Genomic DNA, 16,448 nt, shown 5'->3' on the forward strand with positions numbered 1-16,448 from the left:
ATAGTTTGTCCAACCTTTGGGTGTTGTCTTCTTTCCCTTCTGGTAACCCTATGACCCTCACATTAGATTTCTTCACATAATCCCACATCTCTTATAGGCTTTGCTCTTTTTTCTTGTTTCTCTGCTCTATCTTTGTGATGGTTTTATTTAGTTGGAGGATGTTATCTTCAATCTCTGAGATTGTTTTTTCTGTTTGATCTACCCTGTTCTTGAGGCTTTCTGCTGCATTTTGTAGTTCCCTGATATGATTCTTCTTTTCCAGGAGTTCGGTTAATCTTTTCTTCATTGTGTCTATTTCTTTAGTGAACTTTTCTTCTAGGTCCTGGAGGCTTTTTGTGGTTTCTTTGTATTGGTTATTGAGTTGTTGTTGCAGGTTGGTGAGTGTTCTTATGATCCACATACGAAATTCCTCTTCTGTCATATTGGTTGCCTGATGTTGGTTGGTGTCCATTTCTAGGGGGCTGGTGCTCCTCTTTGGGGGTGTGTTTTACGTTTGATTCTTCATATTTCCTGAGTTCTTTCGCTGATTTCTTCCCATGTGGATCAGTTGTTGTTTCTTTCCTTTAGGTTTTTGTTTGGGTATTCACACACCTTGTTTAATTTCTGAGCTGTTAGGTGGTGTCTGTGGGTGAGATTCGACCACTCCCTGTATATTGAGTCAGTGGGTGCCATGAAAAGGCTGTGCAGGATGTCGTCCTTGTCAGTAGGTGGCACTTGCTTGGAGGAACAGGCTATGGTGTTGATTTTGTGTCCTATTATCAGCTCTTGTTCTGGGCGTAGTTGGGTTGGGTAAGCCTGCCCTCAGGCACCACCAATGTTGTTAGCAGGGGTCAACGTTCTGTTCTCTGCTTCCAGGAAAAGCTATCAGGGCGGGGCTGGAATGGTCCCGCTCAACCAGAAAGTCTGGGTGTAGGGGTGGGGCTGTCTGAGACCCGCTGTCTGGAGCAGGCCTCGCTTCTTTCCACCCTCCCCAACTCTGCAGCTACTCCTGGGTCTCTGCCAGCAGGCCAGACCACACGCCACCAGGCCTCCCCAGACTGTGATGCTGGCAGGGAGGTTCCCTGTGCAGGAAAGCCACCTGGGCTAGGCGTATGGCCTCCTGTTGGGAGGAGGGTTGCCCTCTAGGATGCTGATCTGCCCCTGGAGGCACACACACCTCAGTAGGCTGTTCATGTATAACCGTTCTGTGCCCAGGCAATGCTAGACCTCGGTGCACGGGATCTCTTCTGCAGGTCCAACCTCTGGGTCCCAGAGTTCAAACTGTATCCCCACCAGGGAGAGGAGTTCCAGTCCCAATTTACCCACAGGGAGCCCAAGCTGGGTCTGTGTCTCTCAGCCTCTGAGTCGGCACCATTCTCCTGGGATCACCGTGCCAGCAACATCTGGGAGGGCTGATGGGTAGGGAGCTCACAGTATGAGTTCTCCTGAGTCAGCTGTAGGGTCCCAAAAGGGAAGGTTCTGTTCCCTGGAGGTGCCTCTGGCTGGTAGCTGTATTGTCTCTCTGGGCTGCCTCGGGTAGGGTCAGCGGAGGGGAAGAGGAGGCAATATGGCACCTGCCGGGATGCTCGGGTCTGTGCACACGGAGGTGCCGGCAGGGCGTTGGGAGCCTGGTGCCATGTCCGCTACAGGCTCACCGCTGGCTGGCGGCGGCTCTCTCTGGGCTGGTGTCCGCAGGTTTCTCCACCCACTGGGGAGCCCACCAGCAGTCCCAAATGCAGGGGAGGGGAAACAGCAAATCCACCTACCCTTGCCGCTGGTCTCCAGGCTGCTCCGGTGGTTTCAGCCTCCAGTTCTCCTCCGCAGCCTCCTCCTGGAGTCTCCCGGGGTCTCAGGTACCCCTCCTTCCACCCCTCGTCCACTGTATGCTCATCTTCTTGCTTCTTTTTTCTAATTTCTGCTAGAATCTGTCTTTTCTGCAGAGACACTCTGTCTGGCGGTGTTTCTCGTCCGCCATCTTGATCCTCTCCCCTTGTGTGCCTCTTGACACACATTCCTCTCTGCCAATTCCTACCCTTGTGTCTTCTGCTATTCTGTCATTTTCCTTATATTTGCTGCATCAGGTCTTGACGGTTATATTTTTCATTATGCCTAAACTTTAGCACTTTATGTAATCAAAATAGTAGTATATCTTAGTTGTACCAAGAAGAAGTGTGATTTATGTATTAAATTATTTGGGGGGCTCTTCCTGTAAAATGTTAGTAAATATAGCATATGAGAAATAAGGTATGACTGATTTAATAGTGCTTAGCTGCAATAAATATCATTGCTGAACCCTTAGTATGCCTGATACATTTTCCTAAATATTATAATGAATTTATATGCCCCAAAGTGAAAGTCCACAGGCCCATAGGAGCTGATATTGTGGATACCTTACGAAATTCCTGTTCTTTGATGCATATAAAGAGTGGAATAGTTTAGGGTAACAGTTTCTGTTTCACAGTTACTCCTGAGGCTTACACTGTTCTGTGTAGAATAAGAAGTCCTCAAGGTATTGGCACACATTTTTAAAAGAAATAATGCTTTGTGCTCAGAGTGGGCAGTTCCAAGACTTTTCTGCTCAATTTTTGGTGATGGAAATCCATAAAGTCACTCAGAATGTCCAATTCTATGTAGAAATCATTGCTTCAACTTTATTCACAGTTGCAGCTAATCTCCCCTAGCTGTCACAGAATTTGCAGTTTGGTAAGGGAGATTAGTTTCTTCTTTATCTCTCAGCTTGCTTGCTGGTTGTGATTCTTTCAGAGTCAAAATGGTAGTAGAGCGAGAGGCTAGGGCTGGGAAGAAAAAAGTGCGAGGAAAGTTTTAATTTATTTAGTACCATTGTCAGTTGTTTTTATGTGTTCCGGGCCTGCTTGTTGTTTGTTAAAGTTATTCTGTACACACGGTATTAGGGGAATTTACAGATTGTAAAATGTGTTTTTTTTCTCTTAAAGAGTTTATAGCCTAAGTTTGGAAAATAATGTTTAACAGGAAAAATAAGGTATCCAAGGAAATGAAAGGATAAGATAATGCTATGTTGTATGCTATCTACCAACACTGTCCAACTAAAGGTTTGTCGAATGATGAAGCAACTCTGTACTATCTTATAACCACTCCTTGTCCTAATTCTAATACCATCATGAAAACTCTGCCTTATTCTTTTCCTCCCACCTACTGCCAACCATTTCCCCTCACCTCTGTGATCCAAGCTGAGATTTTAGATGGTAGATTGTTATTCAATAGAATTTAAGTTGAAAGATAGTCAAAGTATGCAGAGAAGGCTAAAATTGCCTGTAAAGTTACACGAATAAATTTGGAACTCAATTGGGTTCTGAAGCCTGGAAACAACTTAGCTAGAGAAAGGTGAAATTTAGGGACACTTGAACCAAAAAGAACAATATGGAGGTGAAAATGAGCATTGAAGATTGATGGAACAATTAAGAAACTGGCTGGTTAGAGCACAAGGTTCCTCTTAGGAATAAATTTCATTCATTAAGTAAACATTTAATGAACATCCACTATATTCCAGTCTCTGGGTTTAAATGATAGAGATTCAAAGATGATAAAGATATGGTTCATGATCTAATTCTCATGTTGCAACAGCCTCAGTTGTCCCACCTCAAAATGAAGGGATGAAACTAGAGATGTTATTTAAGATAATATCCAACCTAAATATTCTCTGATTCCACTTTTAAAAAGTCAACCTGGTCATAATGGATTATTTTTTCATGTGCTGTTGAATTTTGTTTGCTAGTATTTTATTGAGGATTTTTGCATCTATATTCATAGGGGCTATTGGTCTGTAGTTTTCTTTTTTTGTTGTGTCCTTTGCTGGTTTTGGTATCAAGGTGATACTGGTTTTGTAGAATGAGTTGGGGAGGGTTCCCTAATTCTCGATATTATGGAATAAATTCTGCAGTGGTGGTACAAATTCTTCTTTGCAGGTCTGATAAAATTTTGCTATGAATCCATCTGGCCCAGGGTTTTTTTGTTGTTGTTGTTGTTGGAAGATTTTTTTTTTTATTGTTGCTTCAATCTGGCTCATTACTAGTCCATCCAGGAGTTCTATTTCTTCTTGGTTGAAAGTCTTTAGAGGTGTATTTCCAGGAACTTATCCATTTCCTCTACATTTTGAGTTTATGTGCATAGATATGTTCATAGGATTCACAGATATTTTGTATTTCTGTGGTATCAGTTGTAATATCTCCTTTTTTATTTCTGATTGACCTTATATGGGTCCTTTCTCTTCTGTTCCAGGTTGAACTACCAAGAAGTCTATCAATGTTGTTTATATATTTAAAGAACCAACTTTTTTATTTTGTCCATCTTCTGTATTATTTTCTTGTTTTTGATTTCATTAGCTCTGCTCTAATCTTAGTTATATCTTTTCTTCTGCTGGATTTGGGTTTGCTTTGCTCTTCGTTTCTAGTTCAATGACATCTCATGTGTCATTAGATTGTTAATTTGTGATCTTTCTATAGTTTTGATGTAGCCATTTAAGGCTATGAATTTTTTCCTTAGGATAATGTTTCCTGAATTCCATAGGTTTTGATAGCTTGTGTCCCTATGTAATTCAATTTGAGGAATATTTTGATTTTCATCTTAATTTCATTGTTGATTCAATAATAATTTAGCAGTAGGTTGTTTAATTTCCATGACTTTGCATAGAATTAAGTATTTCTCTTGGTGTTTATTTCTTGTTTTATTCCACTGTGGTCTGACAAGATATATAGTATGATTTTGATATTTTTTAAATTTATTGAACCATGTTTTGTGGCCTAAAATATGATCAATCTTGGAGAATGTTCCACATGATGATAGAATATTTATTAAGTAGTTTTCAGTCAAAAAATCTATAAATGTCTGTTAGGCCCATTTGTTCTAGAGTTCCATTTAAGTCCAGTGTTTATTTATTTATTTTATGCTTGGATGATCTATCCAGATCTGTCAGTGGGATTTTGAAGTCCCCAGCAATTATGAAGCTGCCGTTTATCTCTTTGCTTATATCAGTAGGGTTTGCTTTATGAATCTGAGTGCTCCTGTGTTAGATGTATAAATATTTAGGTTGGTTATGCCTTCTTGTTGAATTTCTCCTTTCACTGCTATATAATGATCACGTTTGTCTTTATGTACTACTTTTGACTTATATTCAATTTTATCTGCTATTAGAATGGCCACACCTGCCTCCTTTTGATTTTCATTTTCATGGAATATATTTTTCCATCCCTTCATCTTGAGTTAGTATGAATATTTGTGTGTTACATGTGTTTCCTGTAACAGCAGATAGAGTTGTATTTCATCATCCATTCAGCCAGCCTATGTCTCTTGAGTGAGGCATTCAAACCATTCATGTTGATTGATATAATTGATATGCGGGATGAACTTCTGTTCATCCTGTTGGGTAATACTTTATTGCTGTATTTTACCTTTTATAATATTGTTTTATATGAGCTATGAGCTTTAGCTTTTGGGTAGTTTTACACTGATGGCTGATTCTTGTGCTGTTCAATAACAATTCAAATCTGAGTGTTTCCTACAGGGTAGGTCTGGTCTTGACAAATTCCCTCAGTGTTTGCTTGTCTGAAAAAGACTTATCTTCTCCTTCATGTATCAAACTTATTGTTGCAGAATATAAAATTTCAGGCTGCATTTGTTCTGTTTAAGAAAAATGAAGATGGAGTCCCAATCCTTTCTCTCTGATAAAGTCTCAGTTGAGAAGTCTGCAGTAAGCCTGATGGGTTTTCTTTTGTAAGTTACTTGACATTTTCACTTTACAGCTCATAGGAGTTCCTCCTTCATGTTGACTTTGGCCCGTCTGATGACTATGTTTCTTGGAGATTGCAATGAATCTCCCAGGTATCAATTCAGATTCTTGTACCTGGATGTCTAAATCTCTAGCCATACCAGGGATGTTTTCTTGGTTTATTTCCTCAAACAGGTTTTCCAGCCCTTGTGCATTTTCATTCATTCTCAGCGATGTCTATGATTCTTATATTTGGCCATTTTACATAATCCCATATTTCTTTTAGGCTCTGGGATTTTTTTTTTCTACTTAGTCTAGTCTATTCTTAAAGCTTTCTACTGTGTTTTTTATTTTCTTAAATGATATTTTTATTTCCAGAAGTTCCACGTTTTTTAATATGTCAACCTCCTTAGTGAATTTTTTATTAATTTCCTGAATTATTTTTCTGGTTTCTTTCCATTGGTTTTCCATTTTTTCTTGGATTTTGTTGAGCTTCCTCATGATACATATTTGGAATACTTTGTCATTTCAGTATTTTTTTTTTGGTTGGTATACATTGCTAGAGAGCTAGTGTTCCCTTTTGAGGATGTCCTTTTGGTCCGATTTTTCATACTTCTGGAGTTCTTTTAATGATTCCTTTTTATCTGGAGCAGCTGTCACTTCTTATTCTTGCATTTTCTTTTGTTTATGTGGTGTTTTTTCCTCTCCCTTCACCCATATGGGTGTTCTGTAACATATGTTAGATAAGAGCCTTTGCCTTTGTTTGTGGGTGCTTTGATTGTGCTCTAGATTCTGGATGGATGTCTTGCGTGTAGATATGTTTAGTGTGTTTGGTTTCTCAGTTGCTAGTTGTTTGCAGGCTGTAGCCATAGAGCTATGTGAGTGTGGAGATTCACTGTGTCTTTGATGAGGGAGGATGCTTCTTCCCAGGGATGCAAGGATGGTTCTGCATACATAAATCAAGAAATATGATTCACCACATGAACAGAGTGAAAAAAAAGATAATATGACCATCTCAATAAATATAGAAAAATCATTTGAGAAAATGCAGCATACTTTCATGATAAAAACCCTCAACAAAATTGCCATAGAAGTAACATATATCAAAATTATAAAAGCTATATATGACAAACCCACAGCCAGCATCATACTGAATAGAAAACAATTGAAAGCATTCCCCCTAAGAACTGGAAGAAGACAAGGATGCCTACTGTAACCACTTCTATTCAACATAGTCCTGGAAATCTTAACCAGAACAATCAGGGAATAGAAAGTAATTAAGGATATTCAAATTGGGAAAGAGGAGGTCAAATTATCTCTTTTTGCTGATGATATGATCTTCTATCTAGACAATCTCCAAATATTCCACCAAGAGACTCCTGGAATTGATAAATAAATTCAGCAATGTCTCAGGTTAGAAAATGAATGTGCACAAATCAGTAGCATTCCTATACACCAATAACAGTCAAGCTGAGAGTTAAATCAAAGTCTCAATACCTTTCACAATAGCTACATACAATGAAAATAAAATACTTAGGAATAAACTTAATTAAGAAGGTGGAAAACCTCTACAAAGAGAACTATGCAACATAGAGGAGAGAAATTGCTAATGATACAAATAAATGGGAAAACATACCATGCTCATAGATTGATAGAATCAACATTGTTAAAATGCCTATACTTCCCACAATGATTTACAGATTCAATGCAATCCCCACTAAAATACCAATGTCATATATCACAGATCTGGAAAAAATAAAATTATGCTTTATTTTGAACCACAAAAGAGCTCAAATAGCCAAAACAATCTTAACCAAATGAACAAATCTGGAGGCATCATATTACTAGACTTCAAACTATGTTACAAGGCTATAGTAACCAAAACACCATTGTATTGGCGCACAAATAGAGACATAAACCATTCAAACAGAATAGGAAACCCAGAAGTAAAACCATCTACAAACAGCCAACTGATCTTTGACAAATGAGACAACAATATACATTGGGGAAAATAAGCCCTATTCAATAAATGTTGCTGGAACAACAAGATAGCCATATGCAGAAGTATGAAACAGGATCTATATCTCTTACCACTCACAAAAATTAATTCACGATTGATGAGAGAGTTAAATGTAAGGCATGAAACCATAAGAACTCTAGAAAAAAATGTTGGAAAAACTCTTCCAGGTATTGGCCTAGGCAAAGAATTTGTGAAGAAAACCTCAATGACAATCATAGAAACAATAAAAATAAATAAATGAGACATAATCAAATTAAAAATCTTTTGCACAGCCAAGGAAATTATCAACAGAGCAAATATACAACTTACAGAATGGGAGAAAATATTCACAAATTACATATCCAATAAAGGACTAATAACCAGAATTCATAACGAACTCAAGCAAATCAGCAAGAGAAAATAAGACAACCCCATTACAAAGTGGGCAAAAGATATGAACATAATATTTTCAAAGGAAGATAAATAAATGGCCAATAAATGTGAAAAAATACTCGACATCTTTAATTATCAGAGCAATGTAAAATGAAACCACATATTGAATTAATTTTTGTGAGTGGTGAGAGAGAGAGATGTATCCTGTTTCAATCCACTACTGGGTATTCACCCAAAGAAAGAGAATCATTTCATCAAAAAGATTCTTGCACTCAAATGTTTTATTGAAGCACAATTTTCAATTGCAATGATGTGGAATCAACCTAAGTGCTTATCAATTCATGAGTGGATTAACAAAATGTGGTGTATACATACCATAGAATACTACTCAGTGATCAAGGATGACTTAATGTCTTTTGCAGCAATATGGATGGAATTGGAGACCATTATCCTAAGTAAAGTATCTAAAGAATGAAAAAACAAACATGTATAATCACTATTAAATTGGAACTGACTGATGGGCATGCATGTGCATAGAGGGAAGTATAACTGAATGGAAATCAATTGGGGGAGGTAGGGTAAGGAATGCATAAAAACCTGCCTACATGGGTACAATGAACACTATCTGGGTGACGGTCACATTTATAACCCTGACTCAAGCATTACAAAAGCAATCCTTGTAACCGAAAATATTTTCACCCCCATAATACTTTGAAATAAAAAAGTCAACCTATGCATATATATAACTTATGCTATATTTGCAACTTTACACTTTAAATGTACCTATCAAAATCAAATAATTATGTAGAGTGAAGTATATATTTGGTACCAGCATGAATGTGGATTTTTAGTTATAGCTTTTTCTGGGTCATTAAGAGTGTAAGGTATTCTGATCTTTAATGATTTAAATCACTGTGTTCAGCAACCTCTCTACCTAAAGCCAATGTTATATTTAATCTTTGTATATCATTTAATCACCCAGAAGAGCAGTGCAAGTCCTTCTATATATCCCTGGAAAAAGTTTGAGAATTGCTTTTATGTCATAATATTCATCAATAGTAAATATTCATGTAGCTCTACTATGTGTTAGGAATTTTGCTAAATGATGAGGATTCAAACAGTAATTTATAAGCTATAATTCCCACCCTGAGATTTACTGATAAATAATCAGGTGGTTTATTGGATCATTATTTGTAACTCGTTCTTTTTACTTAAAGTTATTAATTCCTTTCCTAACCCTTACTGACATTTTAAAATAAAATTCTATGTATTGTCTCACAACATTAAAATTCACACAATTCAAATTTTCTCTAGGGAGTTTGCCATATTTTAAGGAAATGACAATATGGTTCTTGAAGGCACATATATAGGGATATAAAAAAAATTTCCTCAAAAGTATATTTTGAAATAAAGCTGCAGTAAATAGATATTTATAGATGTTATGATAAATGAATTTAATCTTATCCTATTTCCTGTGGGTGGGATTTTGGGTGATGATTACTTTCTACTTAGGTTCTTCTGTTTTTTCTAAAATTTCCATGAAAAATAATGTATTTAATAATAAATGAACATTTAAAATGTATTTTCATCTCTTCTCACTCATCTGCATATTGTCTACAGTGTAATTGAGAAGACCTAAGGAATTAAATCCAGTTTTATGTTTTGATACTATATACTTAACTCACTCTAGAAACCTTTCTTGTTGGCAAAACAAATATATTTTTCACCCTGTTTGTAAGTCTTGCAGTATCTTTCCTTGAATGATATTCATATTTTGAAAGATGAAAATTATAACAATTATGTGGTAACACAGAGTTAATGACTTAGATATGAATTTCATGCATCTTTCTCTTTGTTTTCTTCTTTTCTAGTGCAAAGGTGTAACTAAAATATGTCATTACATAATTGCTCTGCCACCTTATCTCCCAGAATCAGAAACACATATTCCAGAATTTATTACCCCTGAAAAGAGGCCACATAGGATGCAAGTGGTAAGCAATTTTAGAATAAGATTTATCATTAATATAAAGCATTTATAAAAGATTTGTCAATGTCTCTCAAATCCTTCCTAACAGAGCAATCATTTATGGGTTTATTTTTGTTTCCTTCCAATGTTTCTCAATGGATATAGTATGTAAGATTATATAATCATGTCTCTCTTTCCCATCTAGTCATTAATTTTTAAGTAAATGCATTATAAACTATTGAATTTATAAACCATAATTTATTTAATCATTCAATTATTGTTGGGTCATTTAGGTTGTTACAGATTTCCAGGTATTAAATATAAAGCTGATCTAATATCTTTGTTAGGTGTCTTATATTTTTAACCATTTGAACAATTTCCTTGAATATGTTTCTAATATTCTGATTATGGTGAGAGAGTGTACAATTGTTTTAGGATTATTTGTATTATTAAATTATCTACCAGAAGAATTCTGCCAAAATAAACTCTATATTCTTATCTGTGTTGGGTTTTATCTCTTTTCCATATTTTTACTAGAATTTTCAAATGAAACCTCAGTTTTGTTTTAGTACACATTTAATTGCTTGGACATTTTTCTTATATGCTACATATGTTTCTACTATTTTCTACCTTTCTTTAACTTTATTATTAAAATTATTTTTAATTTGAAAATATTAACTCTTCATTATATAAAATACAGAAAATATAGAAAACCATTTGAATTAACTATTAATGATATTTATATATTTTCTTCCAGTATTTTTACTATTAATATTTTACTTATATAATTTTGAAACAAACACATATATATGTGATATATATGATCAAATTATATGATCATGTGGTCATACTGTCATTTACTTGATATTTTCTTCATTGTTGATATTCAAATTTTTCAAATTAATGCTATTTATTATTATGAATACTGTGGTGATGCACATAATTATGTATCTTCAAACATAAGGCTTTTTTTCAGAATGTTGCTTAGGCATGTAATTATTGGTCCAAGAGTTATGAACATTTTTAAGTTTTTTAATATATATTGAAAAATTTCTTTCCTAAAGGCTTGTATTAATTTATACTCTATCAGTGGCATACATGTATAACCAACTCATGATGCTTTTACTATTTAAACAAATAGAATTACTGAAGTGAAAATAGTCATAATTATAATCCTAGTTATATTTTGTGTTTATCTTGTGATTAATGACAGTAAATGTTTTCCCTCATATTTATCAGTTGTTTTTATTTCCTTCTCTCTTGATTACCAGTTCATAACCCTTGTCCATTTAACTGTTGGGATCTTAATGGTAATTTATGTGCATCATTATATTTTATATGTATATATATGTACCAAATTTATTATAAATATTTTTACAATACACTGAAATAGGTAATTTTTAAGGTCAGAAATAAGAAATCTAAGGATTAATTCCCAGTGAAGTCAGCTTGTATTTTTTTAAGGGCCATATATTACTTCAATTATAATATGATTGTATCTGTCTTTGTATTTATGTACATTTCTAGTACTTTTTTAAAGGAATGTCATTACTTTTGCCAAAGGGCAAAATAACCTTCAGATTTCCTCCAACAAACATAATGATTTAATGTGAATTTTTTCAAGCTACAATTAGAAGTAACTCTTCAAATGTCATGCTAGTATTTTCAGAATTGTTTTCATCTATTGCTAAATTTTCTTTATTGTTAGCTATGTTAGCATAACAAAACTATTATTACAGTTGCATGGAAAATCTAATTTTAACATAATGATTTAATGAAATAGAAGACAGTCTTAATATAGAATTTCTTGAGTTGAAATAATCAGTTAATGAACTAAAAAAATGGATAGACATTTTAAATAGAAGCTGTTATATTATTGTTCAATTAGATCAAGGATACCCTTAAATTGTAAACTGCATGCAAAAAGAATATGACTTTATAGGCTGATTGTGAAGTATACAAAGTAAAGATTTAAAATATCTAATAAGTTTGCTGTCAGTCATAGAGAGTCAAATAGGATTTTAACCTTATCATGCAAAATATATAAATCCAAAACATGTTAAGAAATAAACTTCAGGCCGGGTACAGTGGCTCACACCTGTAATCCTAGCATTCTGGGAAGCCAAGACTGGCGGTTGCTCAAGGTCAGGAGTTCAAAACCAGCCTGAGCAAGAGCAAGACCCTGTCTCTACTAAAAATAGAAAGAAACTAATTGGACAACTAAAAATATATAGAAAAATTAGCCGGGCATGGTGGTGCATGCCTATAGTCCCAGCTACTCAGGAGGCTGAGACAGAAGGATTGCTGGAGCCTAGGAGTTTGAGGTTGCTGTGAACTAGGCTGACGCCATGGCACTTTAGCCCAGGCAACAGAGTAAGACACTGTCAAAAAATAAATAAATAAAAATAAAGATTAAACTTTATAAATGTAGAAGCAAAAAAAATTGGAACAATAGTAGAAATTACTGTAAGTATGAAGTAGTTTCTTGAAATCCCAACTTAACCACTAATTACCTAGATGTGAACTTTAGCAAATAATATTTCCTCTCTAATCCTCAGTTTTCTCATACGTAAAATTCAGGAGTTCAGTTAATGACAATTTAGGTCACTTATAGATCTGTAAACCTATTATAGCACAGCAGGCCCACATTCTTATTTCTTTTTATAGTGTCATCTCAAAAAATCATTAGTGCATAAATTCTCCTAGTGGTTAATTAATTGCTAACATGTACATGGATTGAGTATTATTGATGTTCATCAAAATGTTTGCTTTTTAGCTATAGTTTCTGTTGTATTAGGATGAGGGAGAGGATGGTAGGAATTTGGAGGATATTAAAGCAAATTCTACTAATTATTGGTGATGCACACATAAAATGAGAAGATCCATATTTTGAGAAGCCTGACCCTTATACAGTTTGTCCCTTTTTTTAAAAAATACAAAATTATGAATACAAAATTATATACAAATTAAATATTTAGAATGAGAATAATCACAACAAATTACAAATTATGAAAAACTGACAATACTAAAAGTAAAATACTCTCAGGCCATTGGAAGGGACCTGTACAAGTTGAGGGGCCCTAAAACTTAATTTCATTGGCTTTGTAGTAAATCCATCATTGGTATTAGGTATATTTTTTCCTCTGTGTACTTCTCTCTGGCTCCACTGCTTATCTTTAACAGTTATTCTAACTCCATGGACACAGTGATGTAAAAGAAGAAAACAGCATTGGAGGTCAAACAGTAAATGCTATATAGATATGACTTTTGTGTCAGCAAGGAATGGACCAAGCCAATATGCTTCATTCTGTATCAACTTCCTGAATTATTATTGCTATATCTCATTAAACACTGACCATAAAGATACAACCACTTTCGCCTGGGTATAAAGATTAGAGAATGCTTTCATTTAGATGACTAAAGAAACCTACCCACAAATGCAGCCTATTCCAACCTCAGAATAACTAGTAAGTTTCCTACCTGGGACCATTATTCATGTCTGGGGAAATGTACTGAAAGACTGGCATCATCTCTAGCAACATCTTGTCACACTTATCTTTCATCTAAGATGCCTGGCTCCATGTGCTTTTTTTGTCCACTTGATGTGTGAATAATTATAACCATTGATTTGATCAAGAATTGTAAAGATCTCATGGCCGGGCGCAGTGGCTCACGCCTGTAAACCTAGCACTCTGGGAAGCCAAGGCGGGCGGATTGCTCGAGGTCAGGAGTTCGAAACCAGCCTGAGCAAGAGTGAGACCCTGTCTCTACTATAAATAGAAAGAAATTAATTGGCCAACTAATATATATAGAGAAAAAATTAGCCGGGCATGGTGGCGCATGCTTGTAGTCCCAGCTACTCGGGAGGCTGAGGCAGCAGGATTGCTTGAGTCCAGGAGTTTGAGGTTGCTGTGAGCTAGGCTGACGCCACGGCACTCACTCTAGCCTGGGCAACAAAGCAAGACTCTGTCTCAAAAAAAAAAAAAAAAAAAAAAAAAAAAAAAAAGACCTCACATGTTTTCATTGTCATATTCCATAAATTCTTGTACAATCTGATATTTATATTTTATGCTATAGTTTTTAAATAAAAGTTTCCTTTGTTTTTTGCAATGGTCAAAAATACAATGTTTGTAACATTGAAATACTATGAGTAGTCAATGATTCTATAGTCAATTAGGAAATCAATCATATTCCAAGAAATTGTGACATCCATGACAATTCTTGGTTATTATCTAGGAAATTCAAAAGAAAAATTAAAGACATGAAATGTAATTGTACCTTTGGGATATAGTATATGGAATTCTAGTCAATAAATATGGGTATAAGTTAATATGCCTTGTTGAGAAAACTGACTAACAGAAGAAAGCTGCCAAGAAATGACTAGAGATGACAGGAAAAATCAGCCTTAGTGCCCAAAAAACAGAAAAATTCAGAGGTAACTGTATTTATCTAAGCAATGTAAAGTTTATCCAATATTTTTTTACTTGTCTGTTTTAAAAATAAATCCATAGTGGAATCATTTTCAATTGTAAGGAAAGTTAGAAAAGAATTACAACATATGTGTTTGTTTGCTGAAATACTGCATGGCTATAAGGTATTTTCACTATAAAGATGCATTTACTTTTGCTTGATACTTCTTAATGCTGCAAAAAAGATGCATACTGTGCAAAAAGCTGTACTTTTTGTCCTCAAAATGTGTTACTACAGTACATTATGAAAACCTGTCATTTTGTTCCTAAAATGTGTCCTTCTACTCTTAGAAACCGGATTTCAGATTATATTCCCATGTGACAATGACAAATAATGATCTATGTTACAAAATATTTAAGTATACATGGTCCATTGCTGCTCAGGAGAAGCCTAGAGCCACTTAGCTTATATCTTTTTTCCATTCAAGTGGCAGGACCCAGGTGATGAACCAGGAGCCCAGAATTGGACACTAGGCTTGCTATGTTCTCAATAGACCTTTATTAAAGTAACTCTTTGACCAAAAACTCTAATATGCTCCCAGTGGTACCTAGTCTGGGTGAGATAGCTGTGCTAAATTATCTTAATTAGGAAGATGCTTTATAATAGCTCAGATTTAAAGAAGGAATTCTGTATCTGGAACTCACAGAGTACCTTCCCTAGTCTTCTTTCCTTTCTTCCCTCCCACTCTATCTCCCTTCTTTCCCTCCATTCTCTCTCCATTTGCTCCAAGTGTGGTATGATCAGTTACTTGCCTACTCACAGCCTTTTTCCCATGAATGTTTACCTCAGTGCTATGGGAACGTGGCAGTGAATGCCAATTCTATGAATGAAAATGTAAAGAATGTCTATGATCCTAAAAAGTAAACCCTGGAAGACACAATTCCAGACACTTTTTTCTTTGGAATAAAAGAAGATCACTTCAAATTTGGTATGTCTGAATTTTTAAAAATCTACATGTGTGTAACTAGCCAGTATTTATATGACCTCATAGTTTACTTTCACATCCATAATTTCTTTTGAAATGCATACCATCATCTCATTTGGTCATCAAAATGACTCAGTGATAGAAAAAATAGGAATTATTATCATATCCATTTTAAAAATTAAGGAATCGAGGCCTAAATACATTATACACCTCTCTATCCCTGCTTGTCACTGGTATCTATCAAGTTCATGTGGATCATCAATATCACTTATTTATCAATTTAATCATCTGTGGTCAGCTGTCTTTTCTCGGAAGTTAATCCAAAATGTCACCACTCTCCAAAAATTGCACTCTACCCAACTCTAGATCCCTTTTAATCTTGGATTATGGCCTTACCTTCCTCTTCAGCAAAAATATTGGGCCAGTTATGAACTCCAATAATGGCAGACTTGGAATTCTGTGGCAGCCTTCCACCTGAAAACAACCAGAAAAGTTTGACAAATTTAAAAAATCTCTAAAGGCATTGGAGAGCTAACAACTAATGAAAAATATGGTATCATGATCTGGAAGAAGGAAACCTAGACTGTAAAGCAATGCAAGGCAGAAGACAATAAAATGCTATTTTTCAAAAAGTGAACTGAAAGTGCTGAAAGAAAATAACTGCTAATTTAGAGTTCTATTTCCTATAAAAAATATACTTCAAAAATGAAAGTGAAATAAAGACTTTTTGGACAAAAAAATTCCTGAGAATTTGTTACCAGCACAACCAACTAAAGATTGTTCTTCAAAAGAAGAAAAATGATCCCAGATGGAAACTGGACAATGCAGAAAGGAATGAAGAGCAACAAAAATGGTAAATATGTATGTAAATCTAAATGGTTATTGACTGTGTAAAATAATAACAATAATAATACATTGGGATTTAAAATATATAGAATTTAAACTCATTATAGCAGTAGCAAATATAGAGAGA

General features: G+C 35.0%; 1 protein-coding gene across 1 annotated transcript in view; it reads left to right on the forward strand.

Moving 5' to 3' along the window:
* Positions 1 to 16,448, forward strand: part of LOC105885282 (uncharacterized) — an 87,549-nt gene that overhangs the window by 55,152 nt on the left and 15,949 nt on the right. Inside the window, exon 4 of the mRNA XM_075999534.1 lies at positions 9,986 to 10,105. Within this exon, the coding sequence (XP_075855649.1) occupies positions 9,986 to 10,105 (120 nt within the window). The remainder of the gene's footprint in view (positions 1 to 9,985; positions 10,106 to 16,448) is intronic.

Source organism: Microcebus murinus, chromosome X, assembly GCF_040939455.1.
Source record: "Microcebus murinus isolate Inina chromosome X, M.murinus_Inina_mat1.0, whole genome shotgun sequence".
Lineage (NCBI taxonomy): Eukaryota > Metazoa > Chordata > Mammalia > Primates > Cheirogaleidae > Microcebus > Microcebus murinus.